General features: G+C 51.2%; 2 protein-coding genes across 2 annotated transcripts in view; one reads left to right on the top strand and one right to left on the bottom strand.

Moving 5' to 3' along the window:
* The window catches only part of IFT172 (intraflagellar transport 172), a 38,832-nt gene extending 18,987 nt beyond the window's left edge, over window positions 1-19,845 (top strand). The window contains exons 21-47 of the mRNA XM_010565902.1: window positions 79-327; window positions 2,757-2,835; window positions 3,239-3,359; window positions 3,713-3,857; window positions 3,932-4,021; window positions 4,448-4,545; window positions 5,419-5,554; window positions 5,634-5,750; window positions 6,356-6,498; window positions 7,190-7,283; window positions 7,537-7,601; window positions 7,726-7,906; window positions 8,443-8,552; window positions 9,010-9,139; window positions 9,545-9,643; window positions 9,964-10,073; window positions 10,575-10,638; window positions 10,933-11,019; window positions 12,981-13,097; window positions 13,591-13,701; window positions 14,512-14,631; window positions 16,167-16,262; window positions 16,921-16,980; window positions 17,804-17,902; window positions 18,303-18,456; window positions 19,316-19,407; window positions 19,685-19,845. Of these exons, the coding sequence (XP_010564204.1) occupies window positions 79-327; window positions 2,757-2,835; window positions 3,239-3,359; window positions 3,713-3,857; window positions 3,932-4,021; window positions 4,448-4,545; window positions 5,419-5,554; window positions 5,634-5,750; window positions 6,356-6,498; window positions 7,190-7,283; window positions 7,537-7,601; window positions 7,726-7,906; window positions 8,443-8,552; window positions 9,010-9,139; window positions 9,545-9,643; window positions 9,964-10,073; window positions 10,575-10,638; window positions 10,933-11,019; window positions 12,981-13,097; window positions 13,591-13,701; window positions 14,512-14,631; window positions 16,167-16,262; window positions 16,921-16,980; window positions 17,804-17,902; window positions 18,303-18,456; window positions 19,316-19,407; window positions 19,685-19,774 (3,057 nt within the window). The 3' untranslated portion in view covers window positions 19,775-19,845. The remainder of the gene's footprint in view (window positions 1-78; window positions 328-2,756; window positions 2,836-3,238; window positions 3,360-3,712; window positions 3,858-3,931; window positions 4,022-4,447; window positions 4,546-5,418; window positions 5,555-5,633; window positions 5,751-6,355; window positions 6,499-7,189; window positions 7,284-7,536; window positions 7,602-7,725; window positions 7,907-8,442; window positions 8,553-9,009; window positions 9,140-9,544; window positions 9,644-9,963; window positions 10,074-10,574; window positions 10,639-10,932; window positions 11,020-12,980; window positions 13,098-13,590; window positions 13,702-14,511; window positions 14,632-16,166; window positions 16,263-16,920; window positions 16,981-17,803; window positions 17,903-18,302; window positions 18,457-19,315; window positions 19,408-19,684) is intronic.
* Window positions 19,846-20,402: 557 nt separating this feature from the next.
* On the bottom strand, window positions 20,403-22,674 carry KRTCAP3 (keratinocyte associated protein 3; the record flags this gene model as incomplete). The annotated part of the gene is made up of 6 exons (XM_010565927.1): window positions 20,403-20,622; window positions 20,821-20,912; window positions 21,260-21,394; window positions 21,631-21,831; window positions 22,476-22,535; window positions 22,627-22,674. Coding segments are annotated over 5 exons (528 nt in total), but the record flags the coding sequence as incomplete, so codon positions are not given.
* Between the last annotated feature and the right edge of the window lie 5 nt (window positions 22,675-22,679).

Below are 22,679 nucleotides of genomic sequence, written 5' to 3'. Positions count from 1 at the left end.
TAGCTGTTCAGAGCCTGCAGGATGAGCAGGACAACTTCTTGCCTTGCTCAGGTCAACCAACGCTGCATTTCTCAACAGGGACACCCAATGCTGGATAAGTTGCGTTGGGGTTACTACCAGTGGCTGCTGGATACCCAGCAGGAAGAGAAGGCTGGGGAGGTGCAAGAGGGACAGGGCGACTACTTGGCAGCCATCAGCTTATACCTGCGGGCAGGGCTGCCAGCCAAAGCAGCACGGCTGGCCATGAGCAGGGATGAGCTCCTGACCAATGGGGATGTCATCAATAGGATCTCCACGGCACTGATCAGAGGGGAACTGTATGAACAGGTGAGTGGCCCACCCCACTTCTTTGTGACATCAAAGCTCTTACCCTGTCCTCTGCATCTGTGAGATACAGGGGGACTGAGCTGGAAAGTAGCAGATGTAATTCTGTGTTGATAAATTTGCAGTTAATGTTTTGGAGGAAATCCTAACTGCATCCATTATACATGGGTGGGGTATAGAATTACTGTTATTAGTCAGGAAAAAGATCACGACTCAGTGGCGACCTGTCTCCGAAACATCAGCTGAGTGTTCAGTCATAGCCAAGGAGGCCCTTGGGAAGACAGGAACCAAGAGGAAAGGAGTTGTGAATCAAATAGAAAACGATATAACTGTGAAAATGTACAGTGCTTTGTCATAGTAGAATAAAAAATGTTGGTACAGCTTTCATATAAAGATAGTCTAAATGGAAAAGCTAAGGAAGAAAAACAAAGGAGGTTATGAAGACAATCTGTAGAACCATGAATATCGTTGTCATGGTTTAACCCCAGCCAGCAACTAAGCACCACGCAGCCGCTTACTCACTCCTCCCCCACCCCCAGTGGGATGGGGGGAGAAAATTGGGAAAAGAAGTAAAACTCATGGGCTGAGATAAGAACGGTTTAATAAAACAGAAAAGAAGAAACTAATAACGATAATGATAACACTAATAAAATGACAACAGTAATAATAAAAGGATTGGAATATACAAATGATGCACAGTGCAATTGCTCACCACTCACCGATCAACGCCCAGTTAGTCCCCGAGCGGCAATCCCCCCGCCCCCACTCCCCCCAGTTTATATAGTAGATGTGACATCACAGGGTATGGAATACCCCGTTGGCCACTTTGGGTCAGCTGCCCTGGCTGTGTCCCATCCCAACTTCTTTTGTCCCTCCAGCTTTCTTGCTCGCTGGGCATGAGAAGCTGAGAAATCCTTGACTTTAGACTGAACATTACTTAGGAACCACTGAAAACATCAGTTAACAACATTCTTCTCATACTGAACTCAAAACATAGCACTGTACCAGCTGCTAGGAAGACAATTAACTCTATCCCAGCTGAAACCAGGGATCGTAGAAGGGAAGTGATTCTTCTCTGTCTCTAATAACACAAAAAAATAGTAACTACTTATTATTAGGTGATGGTTTTAAAACAAAAGTGTGTTTTTCACACAGCACATAATCATGTTAATGTAAGAAAGCAGTGCTGAGTCTGACCAGTGTACAGCTTGGTATCCTGGCCAACAGTTGCCTCTTGCAGATGTTTAAGAAAGGAATGTAAAGAACAGGGCAGACAAATATAGGGTGGTACTTCCCCTGGTGTACTTTCATAGTTTCCAGCAGTTTGCAGACTATAGTGTACCTGAACTGTTTTATTTTTATGTTTAAGAGCTCTTGATAGATTTTTCTTCCATGAGCTTGTCAAATTATTGTTTGAACCACCTGTACTTTTTGATCTACAATGTTGGCTATGAGTTACCCAGTTCAGTTATGTGTTGTGGAAAAAAACCAGTTCTTTTTGCTGGCGTATTTTATGTGCCCTGCTTAAATTACATTTCTCCAGTCTCATTTTGCCTTCAGCATTTTCTGACCATTTTATTTTGACCCAAGAGAATTTTGTGCTTTTCCAAACCTGTCACCTTTTCTTAAGCCTTCAGTTGAAAGAGTAACTGTGGAACTCATTGCTGCCAGATGCTTTGTTACCAAAAGTATGAATGGTCCAAAAGTGGTTAGACAAATCACGGAGGTAGACTCTGTCAAAAGCCATTAAATATGATGATGTGAGAGCATCATGACGGAAACTCAGGAAGCTTCTGTGATGCAGATTGTCAGAGACGGATAGATAGAATGGAGGAAAGGCTGGTATATACTTGCTCTGTTCTTACAACCTTTCTCAAGACATGTGCTTTCGCCACCATTCAAATACTGAAGGGAATGAATCTTCGGTCTGCCAGGATGGCCTTTCTTATATTATGTTCAAAGTTCCACAAGCTTTGAACCTCATCCCACCCTGTTGGCCACCACCCTTTCCTACAGGGTAAAAACGTGCTGCAAGAGGCTGAGTTTCCCCCTTCACTACTCATGCCCACGGCTTCCATATGATCATCTGTATAGCAGAGCTCCAAGGGACCATGGTCATAGAAAAGGCTGTTGCTGCACCAGCCACTGTGCAGAGAATGGAGGTTGTCTCAAAAACTCTTATCTTGTTAGAAAGTGGTACCCCAGAAAAACACTTGGGGTATGTCAGTTGGCAGAGAGGACAATGGTTTCAGCACATGCAGTCTTTCCTAGAAGTTCCCTTTATCCCCATGCTCTTGATTAGTGGGGAAGACATAGCTGATGGAGAAGTCTGTGTGGCAGGACTGACAAGCTCTGTACATGGGACTGGTAGGGTACATGATGGTGTGGGGAGATAGTGGCTCTGGAAACTGGCAGCTTGTATTTGTTATTAGGCTGGAGACCTGTTTGAGAAGGTCGGGAACCCACGGAAGGCGCTGGAGTGCTATTGCAAGGGCAGTGCCTTCCTGAAAGGTACTGTGCTAAATATGTTCCTCCCCCCATCAATCCCCAGCAGGAGCCTGGGTACTCTGGCCTGGTGGCAACATGAGCTATTGCCCTGGAGCCCAGAGATGCCTATGTGCTCTGAAGCTTCCATGTGTCATCTCATTCAATGTATGTATTTTCACAAAGTTGTACTTGCACACACAGTCCCAGAACAGCATCCTCTTCCCAAGGCCTTGATCGTGCTAATTGCACCAGCATGGATTTGGTCCAGCTTTCCACAGAGTCCAGATTGCTGTGTAGCCTGTTGGAGCTGGAGTGGATTAGACAGTCACCATTCCCCTCCGTCTGTGCCCCATCCAAGGCCCAAGTTCACCTCACAGTTCTGCTTTCTTGCTGGATTCAGTCTAACAGCTATCATGTCCCCTTACAGCAGTGGAACTGGCTCGCCTGGCATTTCCCGCAGAAGTTGTGAAGCTGGAGGAGGCCTGGGGAGACCATCTGGTGCAGCAGAAACAGCTGGATGCTGCTATTAATCATTATATCGAAGCCAGGTGGGGGCAGGTGATCGCTGTATGACCAGCAGCAGTATAACCTGGCAAGCTATGAAGTTGATACAGTTTGCTTAAATCAGCAGGGGGTTTTTCCTGAGTAAGCCCCCCTTGACCCTGCTTTGCCAGTGCACCTGGTGCTTATGTGCAGTCTCTGCTGGCCGCAACCATGGATGCCTTCCGCATCTCTCCCAAGGTCTTCATCCCTGATTACTTTTCCCTGCTGTCCTAGTTCTTCATTCTTTCCCCTTAGCTTTGCCAGTTATTCAGATCCAATCACTTTGGTCTCCCTGGCTTAACGCAGCTGGAGGAGATGGCTGGTGGCTGGCTGTAAAGAGTTATTTCTTTGATGCTAGGTGCTCGATTAAGGCCATTGAGGCAGCCTTGGGAGCCCGGCAGTGGAAGAAGGCCATCTACATTTTGGACTTGCAGGACAAACAGACAGCAGCCAAATATTACCTCAGGATTGCCCAGCACTATGCAGCTTTACAGGAGTATCAGGTGAGGCCACAGACCACAGTCATTGCTGTTCTGTGTGTCCCTTGGGACTGCTGAGTATAGTCATTTCCCTACAGGTTGCGGAGGAGCTGTACATCAAAGGAGACCAGACCAAGGATGCCATTGACATGTACACACAGGCCGGGCTCTGGGAACAGGCTCACAAGGTAGAGTCAGAAGCCAAAGCTCCTGGGGACCTCACCCTGCTTCGTGAAATGTCTTTCATCAGGTGGTGGTGGTGCCTTGTGCACCAACACCTGATCAACAAGCACTCTTCCCAAAGGATGCGTGTAGGGGCATCCAGTAGCCAGCAAGAAATCAGTCCCTGGTATTGACATCCTGTCTGTGCCCTTATTTACTTCAGCATCCCTGTGTAGGTGCACCTGTGACACAGATAGCACTCTCCAGGGGGGTTGGTCCTGTGTGCTTTGATCACACTGACAAATGACTACCCATTCTCTGCAGAGCGTATAGCATATACACCTGTTTGTAACAGGAAGGAGATTGGTTTTCTCCTTCTCCTTCACTACCATATATCAAGAAATTGCTGTGTGGTGTGCTGTAGTTTCTCCCATGTGTGTTCCTTTTGGCAGCTGGCGATCAAATGTATGAGTCAGGAAGATGTGTCTGTGCTCTATGTAACCCAGGCCCAAGAGATGGAGAAGCAGGGCAAGTACAAAGAAGCAGAGAGGTGAGCATCTTCCTTGGTACTAGTCCAAGACTAAGCCCTGAAAAAATGGCTGTAGCGAGGAGGAGCCCTTTCCTGGGTGGGAACGGAGTTGGGACTGGGGTTTGGAAAGGTCAGAGGTACTCTCTCCACACGTGGAGACCTAGAGCTGATGTTTCAGAGTTCAAAGGAAAAGAAGTCACTGACTATTAATGTATCTTTGTCCACCAGGACAGAAGGGAGGTCTCAAGTAGCAAAGCTGTCTCATGTAGCAAAGGAAGTATGGCAAGGCTTTTCCCCACTGCAGACTGCTACATCTGATCTGTCATGGTCAGCTGAGGATAAGATATGGGAAGTGGAGTGTTTCCCATCCAGGTTACTAATGTTGCCAGGTCTAGATTAATAACAACACAATAAGGTTAGTAGGTACAGGGACAAACACAGCTGTGTATCTGATGCCATGGTACCTGATCTCAAGGATGCCTAGTACATGAAAGGGGGCATTACAGCTGGTGAAGTCACACTGGGTTTTATCTTTCTGCTGGCCTATATGAGTAAGTTGAGCTGACATTGTCACGTTACCATCCCAACAGGACTGACAGCCTCAGGTTGGAGGCCAAGATGAGAACAGGTCACAGAAGCCCAGAGGCTCCCTCCAAGTCACAACTCAGGTTGACAAGTGAGGATGGAAGGAATAACTTTGCCCTACTGCGGCTGATAGTGGCATAACAGAAGGGCTCTGTCTAAGCAATGTCCAGCCTTGCAGCCTGCAACAGTCATGCTGCACACCAGTCATGAGTGTGCCCAGGACCTGACTTCAGCTGGGCAGAATGCAGGGAGACTGCAGGGACTGGTCATGTCCTCAGCTGAGCCATTTGAATGTGCTTGTGTTCCCAGGCTGTATATCACTGTGAATGAACCTGATTTGGCCATCACCATGTACAAGAAGTGCAAGATGTATGATGAGATGGTTTGCCTAGTGGCCAAGTACCACAAGGACTTACTCAGCGACACCCACCTGCACCTGGGCAAGGCGAGTGCATCTCATGGCAGGGGATCAACTAGACCAGGCAGGGACAAGAGTGTCACTAACTCATTGCCTCTAATTGCAGGAGCTAGAGGCAGAGGGATGCTTACAGGAGGCTGAGTACCACTACCTAGAAGCTAAGGACTGGAAGGCCACAGTAAACATGTACAGAGTGAATGACATGTGGGAAGAAGCTTACAGGGTAATAACCACTTCACAGCTACCCCATTGTGCAGGGATCAGGCTTTGACTGCAGGACCCTGGTAGGAACTGCTCTGTCTCTATTCACTGCAAAATTTGAAGACTTGGCATACACTACCTAGCTTCAGCATTTGACACCGCGCTGGAGGTGCTTGCATCTGCTGCTCTGCAGCATTGCACCCCAAAAGCAGGGCTTGACCCCTAGCTTCTCTGCAGCAGTGCCTTCCTCCATTCACTGCTCTGCCCCTGACCACTGCACCATGTTGTACCTCAGAGGTATTGCTCTGCCCATAGCCACTCTAGCAGCCCCACCCCGGCACTGCTCCCCTCCAGTGCAGACACAGATTGCCAGGGGTCACTTCTGCTGACCTAACAGTAGTGTGGGCCATGCTGAGGAGGCAGCAGCCTTCTTTCTGCTCTGCTGTATAAGCCTTTGTCTCACTCTACCCAGTCCAGTGGTGGCTACAGAAGGGTTCCTCAGGAGAGAACGGTTGGTTTTGGTGCTCCCTTGCAATGACAAGTGTCATGTGAGAGGGGAGTCCTGGCTCAGCCTGCTGAAGATGAAATGGATGCATTGGGCTCTTCCACTTTCTTTGCTTTGGATAGGTGGCCAAGGCACATGGGGGAGCAACCTCCTATAAGCACGTGGCCTATATGTGGGCAAAGAGCCTGGGTGGAGAGGCAGCTGTGAAACTCCTCAGTAAATTCGGACTTCTGGAGATGGCCATTGACCATGCAGCAGACAGCGGGTAAGCAGGTCCATCAGCCCAGCACTTCTCTCCTATCTGCCTGACCTGAGAAAAAAGGGGTGCCCCAAGATAACTGTATGCATAATAGCTGCAGGTCCAGGATATGGCATGTCTTCCCACCCCACCTGTATGTCTTCACACAGGCATTCCACTTCCTTGACACATCCTGCTTCCTGTCCACCTGTTAGTGTCTCAAATGTCAAGTCAGAGCTGGGCAGGCAAAAGCAGTTTGCCCTTTAGCCTCAGCGGGGTTGCCTTGTGAGAGCCTCTGAACTCTGAACACGGGAGGAGGTATTCCTCATGTTACCATAAGTAACTGCCTGCCAGAAGAGTTTTGGCCCCACTGTGCACCTGTACAGCCATCCGACTGCACTGCCATTCACTGCTGCTCTCTTCCAGCTCTCCCACATCGCTAGGCTCAGGGGAGTCTTGCGACCTCCCCTTAGGGTTGAACCAAGGGCCTCTGGCACTAAGAGCAAGTGTGAAGGAGCTGAATTTCCTTAGTGGGGCCTCTAAAAGCTCCTGTTCTCTGGTCAGGAACAGGAGAAATGGGCAGTGCCCACTCACTCGGGACCCTCTGTATTCCCTTCTCTCCCAGTGTCTTGTGCTCTACTTGATATCTTGCGCTTAGTGAAGGCGTCCCCTCACAGTGCATAGTCCTGCTCTCACCCCATTTTCTCTTTCGTTGCAGGGTCTTTGAATTTGCTTTTGAACTGGCCCGCCTCTCCATGAAGCAGAAGATGCCAGAGATCCACTTAAAGTATGCCATGTTCCTAGAAGATGAGGTAATTTTACCCCCTGGAGTAGGTGGGAGTTCTCTGGTCGCTCAGGTAATTGAACAGTTGTCCTTAAGGGCTGCTGCAGCAGGCACTTTTATGGCTGCAGTCACTGCTCACCCAAAAGACTCCGCGATTACAGCCCCAAGTTTCCACACACATCTTTTTTTCACAAATTGTCTCTGCCTCATGGTAATAGAGGAGGTCATGTGATGGTATCAGGGCAGGAAGGCATACAAGCAGGTTGTTTCCTCTCTCCTAGGGCAAATTTGAAGAGGCTGAAGCCGAATTTATTAAAGCTGGGAAACCCAAGGAGGCAGTGCTGATGTATGTATCATTCCCCATCCTGGCCTGCTGCATCTCCTCTCCCTGTATGATGCCAGCCTGGTTGCTTCTCCAGCATTGGTCTGCTCCTTGCCATCCTTGTTACATCTCATGTTGATTTCCCTAGGTTCGTGCATAACCAGAACTGGGATGCTGCACAGCGTGTGGCTGAAGCTCATGACCCAGACAGCGTGGCTGATGTGCTCATGGGACAGGCACGTTTTGCCTTTGAGCAGAGAGAGTTCCAGAAAGCAGAGGCCTTCCTCTTGAGAGCACAGAGACCTGAGCTGGCCATAAAGTACTACAAGGTGAGCGTAGACTGTGGCAACATCATTGCCTTCTCACTGGACAAGAATCCAGTTTGGATGGAGGAGGAGTGAAATCCATCTCCCAGCTCTCCCTGTCAGCTTAGTAGCCAAAGAGAAACCATTTACTCAGGTGTTTCCTAGTAGAACTTAATTCTGGCCTGCTCTTAGAAGACTGAACCGGTAGAGATATCACAGCATAGCTTAGCTCTCTCACAGCTCTGGGAGGAAGTACCCTGCCAGAATTTGGATGGTCCTCATGGATAGCATGAGTGGGTGCATTTGGAAACTGTAAGTGCCCATTCCACAGAGGTAGCTAGGATGGATGAGGACTTTTCCTCTGAGGTAGCTTGGGTGAATGGACAGACATAGGTGCCATTTTGGGGAAGGAAAGAATTGGATGGTGCTGCTGTCATTGTTTCTTCCAGTGGGTCCTCTGGCAAGATAACATGAGAGGCTAGATGTGTTATGTAATGCCAGGAGTGGGGGGCATCCTGGTGAACTGGTGAAAATTTCTCCTCCCCATTGTGCTTGTGCAGGAGGCTGGCATGTGGAGCGAAGCCCTGCGGATCTGCAAGGAATATGTGCCTAGTCGGCTAGAAGAGTTACAGGAGGAGTGCGGCAGGGAGGCTGCCAAGATGGGCTCCACGTAAGGAATGCTGTGGTCAGGTTGCAGAGAACAGACAGGTAGCTCTTCCCCTAGGCCATTGTGCTGATGCCTCACAGAGATAGCCTGCTGGGATCCCTGACATCCAGTTGTTTCCTTCTTGAGGACCCTGGAGTTCTTACTGCATAGGTTTCCTAACATCCTTCCTCCCTGCTCTGGGAGACTCCAGGCTTATTCTCACCATCCAAGGTCTCCCAGATGTCTTCTTGCCACTCACAGATCTCCGAGGTCTCTTGTACCGCCAGTGCATCTCCCCAGGGTCCTTAATCAATTCTCTCCTCAGCACTGGCTGTGTGCATTCCTTGTCACACACTCAGCCCCTTCTGAGGTGCCTGGCTTACCTCTGCTGTGCACCTCCCTGCCCATGCCCTACACACTGTGTACAGGATCTCTGTGGCAGCATCCCAGTCTTGCTCACAGCCTACATTCCTCCCTACAGAGGAACAGAAGGGCTGCTGGAGCAGGCACGGGAGTGGGAGCAGGCTGGGGAATATGCCAGGGCGGTGGACTGCTATCTGAAGGTGCGGGATCCCAGCAACAGTGTCCTGATGGAGAAGTGCTTGCTGAAGGTACAGTCGGAGGCTATGATTCCCTTCATATGCTCTGCTGTCTAGGAGGTGTCCCACAACCTGCAGTGCATCCCAGAGATATCTCAATCACTAGGTGACTGCCCTTTCTGCTTCTCCTGGTCTATGTCCGCCAGCCTTTGGGTTGTGTTCTTGTTTGTACTTTTCACTCATACCTGTGCCCTTGTACCAACTTTGGCAACAATTATGTCCTTGTCTGATCTTCTCCCATGTGAAATTAGCTGGGCTTTGCTTCTCTGAATTGCTGAAGTGGGCTGTCATTTCTTCTCCCCTTCCCCCATAGTTCAAGTGCTCCTGACTCTCAGTCTTTTAGCTGGGACTGAGCTCTTCCCAGCTTCATCCCTCTCTCAAATAGCTTTTATCACTTCTGTCAATTTCTCTTCACAGGCTGCTGAGTTGGCCATTAAATTCTTGGGTCAGTCACAGAGCCTGGAGGTGACGCAGACTGTGGCTCCTCAGCTGGTGGCAATGAAGAAATACAGTGCGGTGAGGTCTGGCTCCTGCCCCCAGACTACTGAAGAAGCAGTGACATAGGAAGGGAGAGCTCTATCCAAGGGAAAGAGGCCAGGTCACATCCTGGGGTGATGGGTGGATGGGCCTATGCAGAGTTAGGCAGCACAGAGTCTTCGAGGAGGAGGAAGGAGGGGAAGGGATCAAGTCCTGGAATAGTGTGAGAGAGCCAGGCTTTGGGAAGAGACTTTCTGTTGTTGCTGTGTGCTGGTCACTTCCAACAGCAGCAGCTTCAGCCTGGGCTGCAGGGTGCCGTTGGGGTTTCATCTCTCATGGGACTGTCTCTGGCCCTGCAGGCAGCTGAACTCTACCTCAACTTGGACCTCATCCAAGAAGCTATTGATGCCTTCATTGAAGGGGAGGAATGGAGCAAAGCCAAGCGTGTGGCCAAGGAGTTGGACCCCAGGTATGCCCCAAACTTGTCAAATTATACTCTTCCTGCTCCCTCTGCCACCTCTAGAGGATCCCGTGTCCTGTCCTGCTGCCCCAGGTTCCTTGGATTCTCCCCACAGTGGCCTTGCCATGCTCAACAGGGCACATTCTCCACAGCTGCCCTTCCCAAGCCATTTACCATCCTGACACTTTTCTGTTGCCACACATCCCATGGAAACAGTTATCCCCTTTTGTCCCATCCCTATCCCTATCTCCCTTTCCCTTGGCATAATCCTGTGCATGCATTTCTTTCTGAAAGTCCTGTGATCCCTTTCCCTCTCCTCACACCTTATATTGCAAAGAGCTGCCTAGGCCCTTTCTTTCCCCTCTATCTATGCTTCCAGCAGCAGGCCAGAAGACATGGCACAGCTGTAAGTCCTCTTTTTCCCAAAGTAGACAAAGTTGAATCCAGCCTCTGCACTGATGCAAGACACTATTTATCTTGCTGCCTACTAAGATTCTTTCTACCTATTAGGTCAGAGGAGTATGTGGACCAGCGTTACAAGGAGTATTTAAAGAACCAAGGAAAGGTAGATTCGGTAGGTATTTGGGATGTCTCACAGGCTAGGGAGTGATGTCAGGATCTGTGCAGATCCTTGGAGCCTTCCTCATGGGGCTTTTGCCTGAATATGCCCACAGGTGAGGAGTCTGTATGTGCCTATGAGTTACGGTTTCTGCATACCAGATGGGTCACACTGGATCTGTGCTTCCATACTATAGAATGGGAGGGACTGTGTGTATGTGAAGAAAAGACCTGGGTGGGCTGATGCCTGCCTTGATGCTGGTAGGAAGCCTTGCCTGCACAGTGAACTTATGGTTGTTTCCATCCCCAGCTGGTAGGAATAGATGTCATGGCTGCTTTGGATATGTATACAGAGCAGGAGCAATGGGAGAAGTGCCTGGAGGTTGCAGCTAAACAGGTGAGTGTCTGTGTGAGTCCTCAGGAGACAAACATGGGGTCCTGGCTCTCTGAAGCAGGGGCAGCAGGAATGAGTGGGCAGAGCAAAGCAGTCATTTCTGTGTGGAGCACGGGGGGGTCACTGCAGCAGCTCAAAAACCACCTCTCCACTGTCCTCATCTTAGATAATGAGGCCTAGAAGGGAAGCATTAGAACCCAGGAGCATATTGGGTTTAAATTTTGTGATTAATGGAGCATTGGAAAAAGCTAAATGAGTTGTTTGGGCTGGAAGTAATTGGTACCATGGAAACAGACAGACTTGCAAAAGAAAGCCTTCTTTCTACGTGTTCTTTAGAGGCCTGGTGTCAGTAGAAATGAGACATCCTTGTTGTGAAAGCAAATTTGACATTTTTTTCATTTTTACTGACCTAAAACTAGCAAAATTACCTCAGCAGAATAATAAAAATAGAGAAAAGCAAAATGAAACTGGTTTACAGTGCTATTCCAATGCAGTAACAGGAGGAGAAAGCTCTAGATTACCAGGATCTACTTTGAGAGTTTGTTTGGATTCAATGATTATTGATTGGTTATTGGGTATTCGTTATTGATTGGTTATTGATTCAATGGTTATTGATAAAGGAGCTAAACTAAAGGCAGGCATGATTCTTTGAAGTGAGGCATTGCTTCAGATCAAGTTACAGGGCAGCCCCTGGCAATGGAATCTGCAGTTAGTGGAGACATCACAGCTAATCACTCAGGCAAACACGGACAACTTGGACAAGCACTGGTAATGTGTTGTACCGTATTTTTATAACTTCGTTTCTAATGCAGTAACCAGTAACCTGAGTTTGGGCTCTACCACAGTAAACTTGATTTCTTTTTGGCTTCTGGGGCTTCTCTGGAGGTACTGGGTTTTTGTTGTAGTAGTTATCTTGGAGACTTCTGTGCTGCTGTTCTAATTATCAGGAGGTACCAGTGTTGATCTTCTTCCATAAAGAATACCTTCACGCTTAATTTAATGGTAAAGGCTTAATCAGTTTTATTGTCAGCCAGGCACAAGAATACCACATTTAGGCCAAGAAGATGTTAGTCTGTTTATGCCTCTATGAAAGCATTAGCACAACCTTGCTCCATGACCAGTGCAGAATTTCATGACTGTTGACTCAGCTGTTCTACAGTGATTATATAGGACAAAAGTTAGATTTATCAAAACAGGTCATATACCAGACTTAATCTTTATCCCAAACTGTCCTGTATGTAGTGTTTCACCAGCATCCACATCTGGGTGTTCAAGTTCTAGACACATAATTGTGGCACTGGTCTCTTTTGTGCTTAATAAACTTGTTTCCATTGCTCATTTTTTGACAGGATTACACATTTTATGCCATCTTCTTCATCTCATTACTATATTTAAGCCTGTGTGAAACAGGTCTTTCCTCAGTTGAATTTCTGTAAGGCTGACTACAGTCAGTCCTCAGCAAAGTGTTTATGTGATCAGCATATGTAGGAGCAGCACTCCAAGGAGGCCTCCAGTCCCAGAGATCTGACAGCATTTGAATAATGGACTAGAGCAGCCTTGCAAATTATGAATGTCTTCAGTCCACAAAGTGTTTTGATTCATTCTTTCATTAGGCTAAGGGCTGGTTTACAAGTGGTACCTGTGGTGCCACATTGTGGAGATACTGCATCCTTTACATATTTGGCCGTATTCCTTGGCAAGTGGTGAACAGCTGAAGAACAGCTTTATTGCTATGTGTGGAAAGATCAGCACAGCATCAGCTAGCCAGGATTAAAGGTGTCAAGTGGGGCCCAAATCAAAAAACAGGTCTGCTGTGTGCAGTCTGTCTCTGTCTGATTACCTGGTCTCATCCTTTGGGACTCAGGTGTATGGGTGTGGGTAAATGCATCTGAAACCATCCCTACTGAGTGACAGATGTTCAGTTCATTAATCTCATGCTACTGCTTTCTGCATGTCTTCTCCAGAACTATAAAGTCTTGCACAAGTATGTAGCTCTGTATGCAACCCACCTCATCCGGGAGGGCAGTTGGGACAAAGCCCTGAGCCTGTATGTCCACCATGGAGCACCTGCCAACCCACAGGTAATGAAGACAGCATGACATCCCAGTGTGAGTTGCTAGAGTGTGCTATGATGTGCTACATGAATCAGATTTCCAGTCCAGAACTGGGATTGCCAGGTGTTCGGTATGTCCAAGCCACTTCAACCCTGCTGTGGATTCTTGAGATGGCTCCTCAGCTAGAGGACTAAAGGCAATCTCCTGGCATATTCTCCACAGGGAAAGAGTAGGGGGGAGTTGAGTATTTGTATTTGTTTTGAATACCTTAACCACCAAGACCAGAATAAAAGGAACCATGTTTGACTCTCTGAGAGCACTGGCTGCAGTAAGCATTCTTCCCCATTTCCCTGCCTTGCCCTGTAGCACCGATTGTAACCAGCAATCTGCAGCAGTGCTGCTCCAGGAGCCTGCATGCAGAGCTGCCATTCCCTCAGCCCGTGCTTGACAGCAGGAGAGCTCCAGACTTTTGCTGACTCCCCATCTGGCTCCCTTAAGATTCCTCTCCTTTTCGTTGCAGAATTTCAACATTTACAAGCGTCTCTTTGTAGAGATGGTGAATGCATCTGGCATGAATTGTGCCGAGGCCTACTCCAGCTGGGCTGAGCTGCGTGATATTCTCTTCCATCTGGTGAGTGTGGGTGATGGCCACCACTGCCTGTTAAACTCCAACACCCTGGTGGCTCCTAGCAGGGGAGAAAGAAGAACCAGTCTCTAGCCAGGTGACATGGGCAGTATTTGTAGAACACAAGTTGAGGGGAAATGGGGAAATGTCCACAATGTGGACAGTAGAATAATAGGATATTGTGAAGTGGATATGGCTGGGCAAGAGAAGTCAGGGAAGAAGATGACCCGGCACTCAAGGCGAAATCCTCGAAGTCAGTCTGGACACTGGCACTTGCAGAGCTCACCGTGTCACTGCTAGATGGGAACCTATCACAATGTGCCCACTTTTCATCCTACACCCATATTCAGCAGCCTGGGTGGGGCAAGGAACTGGGGAAAGCACAGAGCTACTGAGCCTGGAAAATAAGAGTCCTCCCCATCTCCCTAGAGATGCTTGGAGCTTTCTGTTCCTTCTTCCCTGTCCCAAAATACCTCAGCCAAGAGCCCATGATTGCCTCTTCTCTGTTTCTGTCCCACAAATACCCACCGCTAGCACAAACGAAATGCACAAATCCCACTTTGTCCATCCAAACTCACCCCTGCTTCCAGTGCTGTCTGTTGTTGCAGTACTGTTGGCTCCCCCCTTCTCCCACAGCCTCCTCCCTTCAGCATGCTGTAGGACCCAGAGCACCCAAGGCCCAGCCCTTTTCCAGTCCCCAGAGGTGCCTGGATATTTCAGATCTTTCTCTCTCCCAACTTTTCCCTGGACTCAAGTGGATAAAGAGTGCCCTTTGTGCTCTCATGTTCTCACTTACTCTCCTTTTCTCTTCTTCAGTGTGAAAACTTAGTAAAGTCAAGTGAAGCAAACACTCCAGCACATGAAGAGTTTGAAACGATGCTGCTAATCTCTCACTACTATGCCACCCGCTCTGCTGCTCAGGGTGTGAAGCAACTGGTAAGGTTTTTGAAGTTCTTTTGCCAGGTCACTACCCTATGTGCAGAACCCTGTGGGGACGTGCAGGTTCAGGGCTATCCATAGTTCACTATTCCACTTCATGGATCACTTACACATCATGGATGCATGAGAATGGGACTGTAGTGATCTGGGAGCCCACCACGAGCAAGTGGAACTGGAGATAGTCTTCTCTGACTCCTTATAGTGCAACCTGCCTCCAGCCACTGAGGCTGAGATGTAAACAAGTGGGAAGCTGATCCATATGCTTGCCATGACTTCTGAGAGCATAGGCACCAGTAGAAATTTAGGGATCACACAAAAATCTGATCTTCCCAGGAGAGGCATTGCTTCTTCTTCAGCTATCCTGGGCTGTGAGAGCTGCTGGGTTTCACATGTGGTCTTGAGAACAGATTGGCTTTGCGCAGGGCTTTGTGAGCTCATGGGCCTGTGCGCGGGGCTTCTCAGGGGCTTTGGGAGCTTGTGAGGCTGGGTGCTTGGCATCACACAGGGCTTTGGCAGCTACTGGACCTGTGTGCTGGGCCTTCTAGGGGGCTTTGGGAGCTCATGGGCCTGGGTGCTGGGCCTCACAATGCACCGTGAGTATTTTTGAGTCTTATGTGCATTGGGATTTGTTCTGGGCTACAATATATAGCAGAGTCCCTGCTGAAGTCTTGATCCATATGTGATTGTGGAATTGTGGTAGAGCTCTGTATGAGTGTGAGACTGGAGCTGTGATAGAGCAGGCTGTGAAAAAGAAAGGTTGTCACAGCTAGGACCCCAGTAAAAGTCATAGGGGAGACTGGGCTTTCCCCATGGCTGCGTGTGTAGATGTTGGGGGTCCAGAGACATGTCAGACAGAAAGAGCCAGTTCTGATGTCTTGGAAACCTGTACAGACCCACACAGTTGTGGCATGTTGAGGTGTTGGGTAGTCTATGTGGGACCACGAAGAAGAGCTGGCCTTCCCGGTTCTGGTGTGATGAGAACCTATCTGGCAAGCAGAGAAGTGAAATCTCCCTTGAATTCCTTGCCCCCACTCAGAAATTCTTATGTGATTGAATACAAGAAGAAACTTGCTGTGAGTGTGGCTGAACACCAGAACAGGTTGCTTGGAGAGAGAGGTTGGAGAGTCCCTTGAAATACTCAAAACATGACCAGACATGTTCCTGAACAACCTGCTGTAGCTGACTCTGCTTTGAATGTCGCAGGGTTGGACTAGTTGATCATCAGAGATCCCTTCCAACCTCAACTATTCTGTAACTCAAATGGTGGGAGTTTGGGTGTGGCTTCTAGAAAAAACAGCACGGTTTATAAAGCAAAAGGACTTCATCTTCAGGTGACAGGCCTCCTGTGTGTTCACACAGTGAGGGTACTTACGGTCAGGACTGAAGTTTTTAACCTTTCTTTGTTGCCTATCTGGAATACGTGGGTGCAGAGTCCCTGCCATGATTCTGGGGCAGTATGATCTCATGAGATCCCTTCCGACCTGACTTTTCTGTGCTGATTGTTTTGGCTTTACTGTCCCCTGTGGCTGTAGGACATGGTAGCTGCCAAGCTGTCCATTTCCCTGCTGCGCCACACTGAGCTCCTCCCTGCAGACAAGGCTTTCTATGAAGCTGGGATAGCTGCCAAGGTAAGAGGTATCTGCCACCAGAGCAGCTAAGGAGGTGGAGGACCCTGGGCTCAGGGATTCTCAACTTTATCTTCCCCTAGCTGCCCCTAGCTGCACTGGTACACCAGTAGCCAGACACTGGCATTGGAGGCCTTTCCTCAAACAGCTTGCCAGCCTCTGCATTTTGTCATGGAATGGCAGTAGGTAGTGGGAGGGCATACCTGAGACTGCAGACCCAGAGGGTGGACCAGCGGCCACATTATATTGCATGGCTCTGTTAGCGTAGATGCAAGACTCCTCACTGATCTGCCTTGCTCTGGGTCACCTAAGTGTTACCTCAATCCTGAGGCTACAGACTCTGACTGCCTGCCCAGACGCAATGACACATGTCAAGCACAGCAGCATGCTCTCACTGAATGATGCTGGCTGTGCAATAATGCCTGACTCCATCTTGTGGGACAGCCTGTGGCTAGTGGGCTGGTTGTCCTAGTGGTTGCCTGTGAAGCCATCCTCAGGAATGGCGAGCAGGTTGTGCATTCTCCTTCTCCATTACCTGTGCTGCAAGCGGGATGTTGTGGCACAAACAGAACCACATCCTTTCTAGCCATCGCTCAGGCAGGAGAGTTGTGGCCATGAAGATAAGCTGCCTGGTCTCACTTGGGGTTTCTCTCTGTACTAGGCAGTCAACTGGGAGAACATGGCATTCATCTTCCTGAACCGCTTCCTGGACCTCTCAGATGTGCGTATAGTCTGCTGGAGGGAGGGCTATCATACTTGAAATGACAATGGGCTGTAGGGCGAAAACACACCCTCAACCTGGTCAGGGTACTCCTGAGGCTCAAATGTGGCAGGACGTTTGAGCTGGTGCCAATGGAGAACCCTGAACGCTGCTCAGTGTGTGTGTGCATGCACAGCACTGAGTACCCTAAAACTAGCTGTGGAAGGACTTGCCATGCAGGACACCTGAGCAACCCTGACCCTGTCACTCTGGGTGTGCCAGTGCCACCATGCATTTATGTTGCAGCAAAGAGCAAGTTGGCCTAACAGTTTGGGCCTGTAATCTTCATGGCTGCAAGTGCTGTTACAGCTTTCAGGATGATCTCATCTGAGTTGTTCCAAGGGAAGAAAAATTACCTGAGGGGTGGAGGGCATGGCCCAATGCTTTAGCCACTGTGATACAAGACTGAGGAGTCCCCATGCCAGTCATCTCCTTCCTTGAGTAGCAGATTGGTCACCAGAAAACACTAAACCCTAGGAAGCTGACAGACCTTACTGTTCCAGTCTTCCAAGTGCTGTCAGCAGCTGCTGGGAAACGTGCCATTCCCCCCCCCCATTTCATCTTTCCCTTCGAGGCCACCTGACAAGTTTGAATAGTACAGTGTTTCAGAGACACACATCCTCTGACACTGCAGAGGATGGCCATAAATGCTGCCTCCCAGGAGGGCCCAGTCACCACAGCGCTAATAGATAGAGGCATCAATAATGCCATCCTCACAATGTAGATTGTACTGTCAACTCCAAGGGTGGTATTGCCTAGTGCTCCACCATTTCTCCTTTCTCAGGCCATTGAAGAAGGGAACCTGGATTCTCTGGACCACTCCGATTTCCAGAGCACAGACATTCCCTTTGAAGTGCCACTTCCAGCCCAACAGCACGTGCCTGTGAGTGTCATCTGCCTTCTTCAGCTCCCATGAACAGTGATGCTGCTTCAGGGCCCCCTCTGAAGAGGGACTGGGGCAAGGGTGGGACAGCACACACTACAAGAAGAGATGGAAATGTACTCAGCACTGGCCTGGGCCCTGGGCCCCCACCCACTGCAAACACACATGCAGCCCCAGTACACACATACACATGCACACACACTCTCTCCACTATACAGGTGCTTGTGCACACATGCACTCACCCCCCGCCCCCAATATGCATACATGCATATGTGTGTGCACATACTGCACGCACACTTGTGTCCTGCTCTCCCCAGTATTGTCCCTAGTGCTGTGGAGCAGCAGCTGGGCTGTGGCACAGCATGCAATATCAGGCAGTGCCCTGGCCTCTGCCCTGCAGGAGGAGAAGCGGGAGGAGGTCAGGGACTGGGTGCTCACTATGTCCATGGACAAGCAGCTGGAGCAGGTGCTGCCACAGGACGAGCGCGACACATACGAAGCCTCACTGGTGGCAGCAAATACAGGGGTGCGCTCCCTACCCTGTGTGCTTACAGGTAAGCTCCAGGCCAGTTCACAAATATGCAAGGGAGTACATGGTGCCATGCAGGGAGTGGGAACATGTTGGGGAGGGGGGTGTCTGGGAGGGAGATCAGGCTGTGCTGCAAGACGAGCAGGGAGACTGTGTGGCTCTGGGGACCAGTTCTGCTGGAGGAGATGGATGGACCCATTTTTATTGTGAGGGTGACTGACCACTGGAACAGGTTGCACAGAAGCAGTAGCATCTCCATACTTGGAAAGCCATCTGGACACGGTCCTGGGCAACCAGCTGTGGGTGGCCCTGCTTGAGCAGGGCAGGGCTGGACCGTATAGACCCCAGAGGTCCCTTGCAATCTAAGCGTTCTGTGTTTTTATGATTCTATGACTGTTCAGTCTCGCACAGCACTGCCTAGGAGGCTGTCCAGCACTGACACACGTGCACATGCAGTGTCTGTCCCTGTTCTACAAAAGCTGTCTGTTCTGGCAAGTACTGTTGCCCACCACTTGCACACTTCAGACACTGAGGGACTGCGGTGCAGGACTTAAAAGAGTGGGTCAGAGAAGGGCAGGGGGCAGAGGTAGCCACCAGCAACAGGCCTCTGGCTCCAAAGGCCAGGAGCAGGGTGCTATCGTTTCACATACTCACTTGGGTGTCCTTGCCAGAGGACAGCTCAGCCTTCATCTTCCTTTGATTCCACTACTGTGGGCACCCCCTTCCTTATTCTGGTCTCTAAAAGCCAGAGGTGGCATTGTTCCCCTGCACTGTTCCATGGGAGCAGCTCTAGCCAGCTGGCAATGCAGAGAGGGAAGGGGTGCACAAGGCAGGGGTCTGCTGTGGCTCTCGGCTTGTTTCTGAAGGTGTCACTGTGTGACCAGGGTACCCTGTACTAAGAAACAAGATAGAGTTCAAGCGGCCAGGCCGGGAAGCCAACAAGGAAACGTGGAACAAGTTCCTGATGGCTGTCAAGGTGAGCCAGGCACCCTGTGGGGCAGGGGACAGGCTGCAGGGTGTTCAACCTCCTCATGCCAACAATAAAACATTGTCCCACTGGGTGGAGATACACTGAACCAGGGTGGTTTTACTGTAGCCTGCCTACATGCTGCTCGACAGGGATTAACCTCACTTACAGAGCTGGGGCAGACCCAGCCTTGCCTGTGCAGCTCCGTCAGCCCCGAGGGGTGCCCTTGGGCAGGGGGTGATGGCACTGCCTCCTTGCCAATGCCAAGGTCTCTTTCATTCTGCAGACATCCCACAGCCCTGCATGCCAAGATGTGCTCAAGTTCCTCAGCCAGTGGTGTGGGGGACTCCCGAGCACCAGCTTCTCTTTCCAGTGAGCTGGATAGTGGCAGCTTTCAGTCCTGTTCTTCAGCACCCTCCACTTCCAATAAACATGTCTCTCAACCCTGCTGTCCTGTTTATCAGGGGATGCTGAGGCCAGGAACACATGTAGCTGCCAGGGCACAGGACCATAACCCACTACATGTGGCTCTTGGCCTCAACCTAGCTATGCTAAACGTGCACCCTCCACCCTGATGGGTGACTGTCACACTGGGACCATCTATCTGTCTACACCCCTGTGCCTGGTAGGGTGGGGGGGACAAGCATGCAGATGGACTTACATACCAGCTGTGCTGTCCTTCCATCAGTGGGCTCAGCTCCCAGGAGCCAGCCACCCTGGGGAGCCACTTACAGCAGGCAGTGTGAAAAGGAAATGTTTTATTTACTCAAGGAAACGAGAGGCTCACAACAAAAGGATTCTTCACCTTCCATTCCCTGGCCTGCCTGAGCACAGGTGCAGCAAGCTGACCCTGCCTGCTCTGCAGCAGGGCCATCAGGACCCAGGCCAGCCCTGGCTGTTGCCAGGCCCCAACACCTCTGGTCACCCCCATCACTGTGTGTAAAAGACCAATGGAGACTTTAGTGTGCCAGGAAGGGCTTTGCAGCTTGGGCAGAGCATCCGGGGGCCATGGCACCTGTTAGGCAAAGGCTGCCTGATGACCTTGGGCAGCTTGTGTCTGGAACCTGCAGGGTTTGTCCCAGGTGGGGTGGTGAGGCTGGCGGGAGGGGGGGAAGGCACACCCTTCTCTGCTGCAGCCCACCCTACACATGCTTACACCAGGGGCAGGAGTACGGTGCAGGTGCAACTTCACCTTGCTGGATTGCAGCACTCCTGCAGCACCACCTGGGAGTGAAAAGGTATGCATGAATGCAGGACTATGCTGCAGGGCCAGGCATCACGCTGATACCTCTGGCCAGTAGTTGTAGCAAGTGCTTGGAAAGAGATGTTTCAGGGGGCTGGTGTGGGCAGGGCCCTCTTGACAGTGGAGCCTGCCCGCTTACGCGCCCCCCCCCCCAGGCATAGCCCACGCACTGCACTCACCTCTCCAGCTAGGCACAAGGCTCAGCCAGCCCCGTCAGGAGCTGCTGCACCTCACGTGGTGGCCCCTCCTTCGCTGTGCTTGGCTCAGCCAGCTAGGGAGAAGAAAAAAAGAAAAGAAGAGGTGGAGGGTCACAGGGACGTGTGAAGGGCTGGGCCAGGTTGGGGGGGGGGCAGGGGTGTTCACTCAGGACAGAACAGGCTTGGCTTTCAGAGGGATGAAGTGCGGGGTCCCTCTGCAACTACTCAAGATGAAGGGGTGCCAGTCCGTCACCAAGGCTGGCTAGAAGAGGTTCAAACTTGACACTCACCCTCCCATTGCTGCACAGCCTGTTTGTATGGGAACAAGGGCCCAGCAGAACCCAGCAGCTTCAAAATGCAGCAAAAAGGCAGCAATGGTGGGGCAGAGGCAGGGAGACCCGTCCGGACCGATGGGGCGTACCTGCTCTTTGCCGTAGCCACGTGCACAGGGCCCAATGCCCCGGAAGATCAGGGCCACCAAACAGCACCTGCCAGACAGCACGGCTTCTGCAGCCACCAGCACCATGGAGGGGAACCAGAGCGCCAGGGCCGTGTCCTGCAGAGCAGAGGGTCGGAGGTCCCTCAGGGAGCGTGGCTCACTGCACCCAGCCTACCTACATGTGGCTGAGCAGAGGCTGTGCAGGCAGTGGGGAAGAGAAGGGGAGAGAAAGAAAGGGAACGGGAGGAAAAGTAAAAGGAAGAAAGGCAGAGAGAGGGTGGGCAAAAGAGAGAGGGGGAAAGAAGAAGAAGCAGCAGCAGAGACAGAAAGGGGGGGTGGCCCTGCAGACTCACATAGATGCGCGTGGTGTTGAAAGGACAGTCGTTGGTCGCTATGGCTGCACGGGCGTCAGCAGGCAGTGCAGAGCTGTTGCAGCCGGTGACAAGGTGAATACCCCGGCTGTGAATGGTGAGGGCGATGGCCAGCGCCAGGCCCACGCTGCACGTTGTGGACAGGAGGCAGTTCAACAGGGACATGCTCAGTAGGGTCCAATGCTGCAGACAGCAAGAAGAACACAGGCTGGGCGAAATGCCAGGGCTAGGCACTGCCACTGCGTGAGGCCAGGCACCCCACACCTCCGCACAGCCACTCTGCAGGCTAGTGGGGGTGCTGGGAACCCCAGGGACGTTTGCACCAAGCAAGCACATGCTACCTCTTGCTCCTCCTAGTGCAGCTCAGCCCTGCACTCGGAGGAGGTTTTTCCACCTTTCGCTTCCTTCGCCTCTCCAGTTAGCCCAGAGCCACCAGACGGCCCCCTCCCACGGGCTCCTGCCCCTGGGGAGCCCCAGCGCAGCACAGGCCCAGCTCCGCTGAGAGCCAAGGACCCCACCAGCAGCAGCCTTGCCTCATGCAGGCCCACCCTCGTGAGCCCACAGTGGGATGCCTGACCCCGGCAGCAGCTTTGCCCACCAGCTGAAGCGTTTCTGCCCCAGGACGGTGCCTAGTACCCACCCACCCACTCTCCCGGTGCTGCCGGCGGGGCTGAGCCAGGGCAGCAGGCGACACCCACAACCCCGCCAGCCGCCGAGGCGGAAGGAGCCGCCGGGGACAAGGTCCGAGGGAGCGGCGGACAGCAGGGGCCGGGCCGCGCCGCGGCCCCCGGCCCGCTCGGCTGCTGACCCCGACGCCCCGCACTCACCAAGGCCGCCCGGGACAGGTTGTGCGACACCAGGATGGCGACGATGCCCACGGCGATGCTCTGCAGGGAGAGACCCGCGCTCAAGGCGCGCCTCGGGAAGGGCCGGCTCCCCCCCCGCCCCGCTCCCGCGGCCCGGCCCGGCCGCTCTCACCAGCAGCCCGGCGCCCACCGACACCACGTTGGCCACCGCGTACTCGGGGGTGA

The sequence above is a fragment of the Haliaeetus leucocephalus genome, unplaced genomic scaffold, assembly GCF_000737465.1.
Source record: "Haliaeetus leucocephalus isolate CR32 unplaced genomic scaffold, Haliaeetus_leucocephalus-4.0 Scaffold197, whole genome shotgun sequence".
In the NCBI taxonomy this organism is placed as follows: domain Eukaryota; kingdom Metazoa; phylum Chordata; class Aves; order Accipitriformes; family Accipitridae; genus Haliaeetus; species Haliaeetus leucocephalus.
Note: the sequence above shows the minus strand (reverse complement) of the source record. Positions and strands in the feature narration are given on the sequence as shown.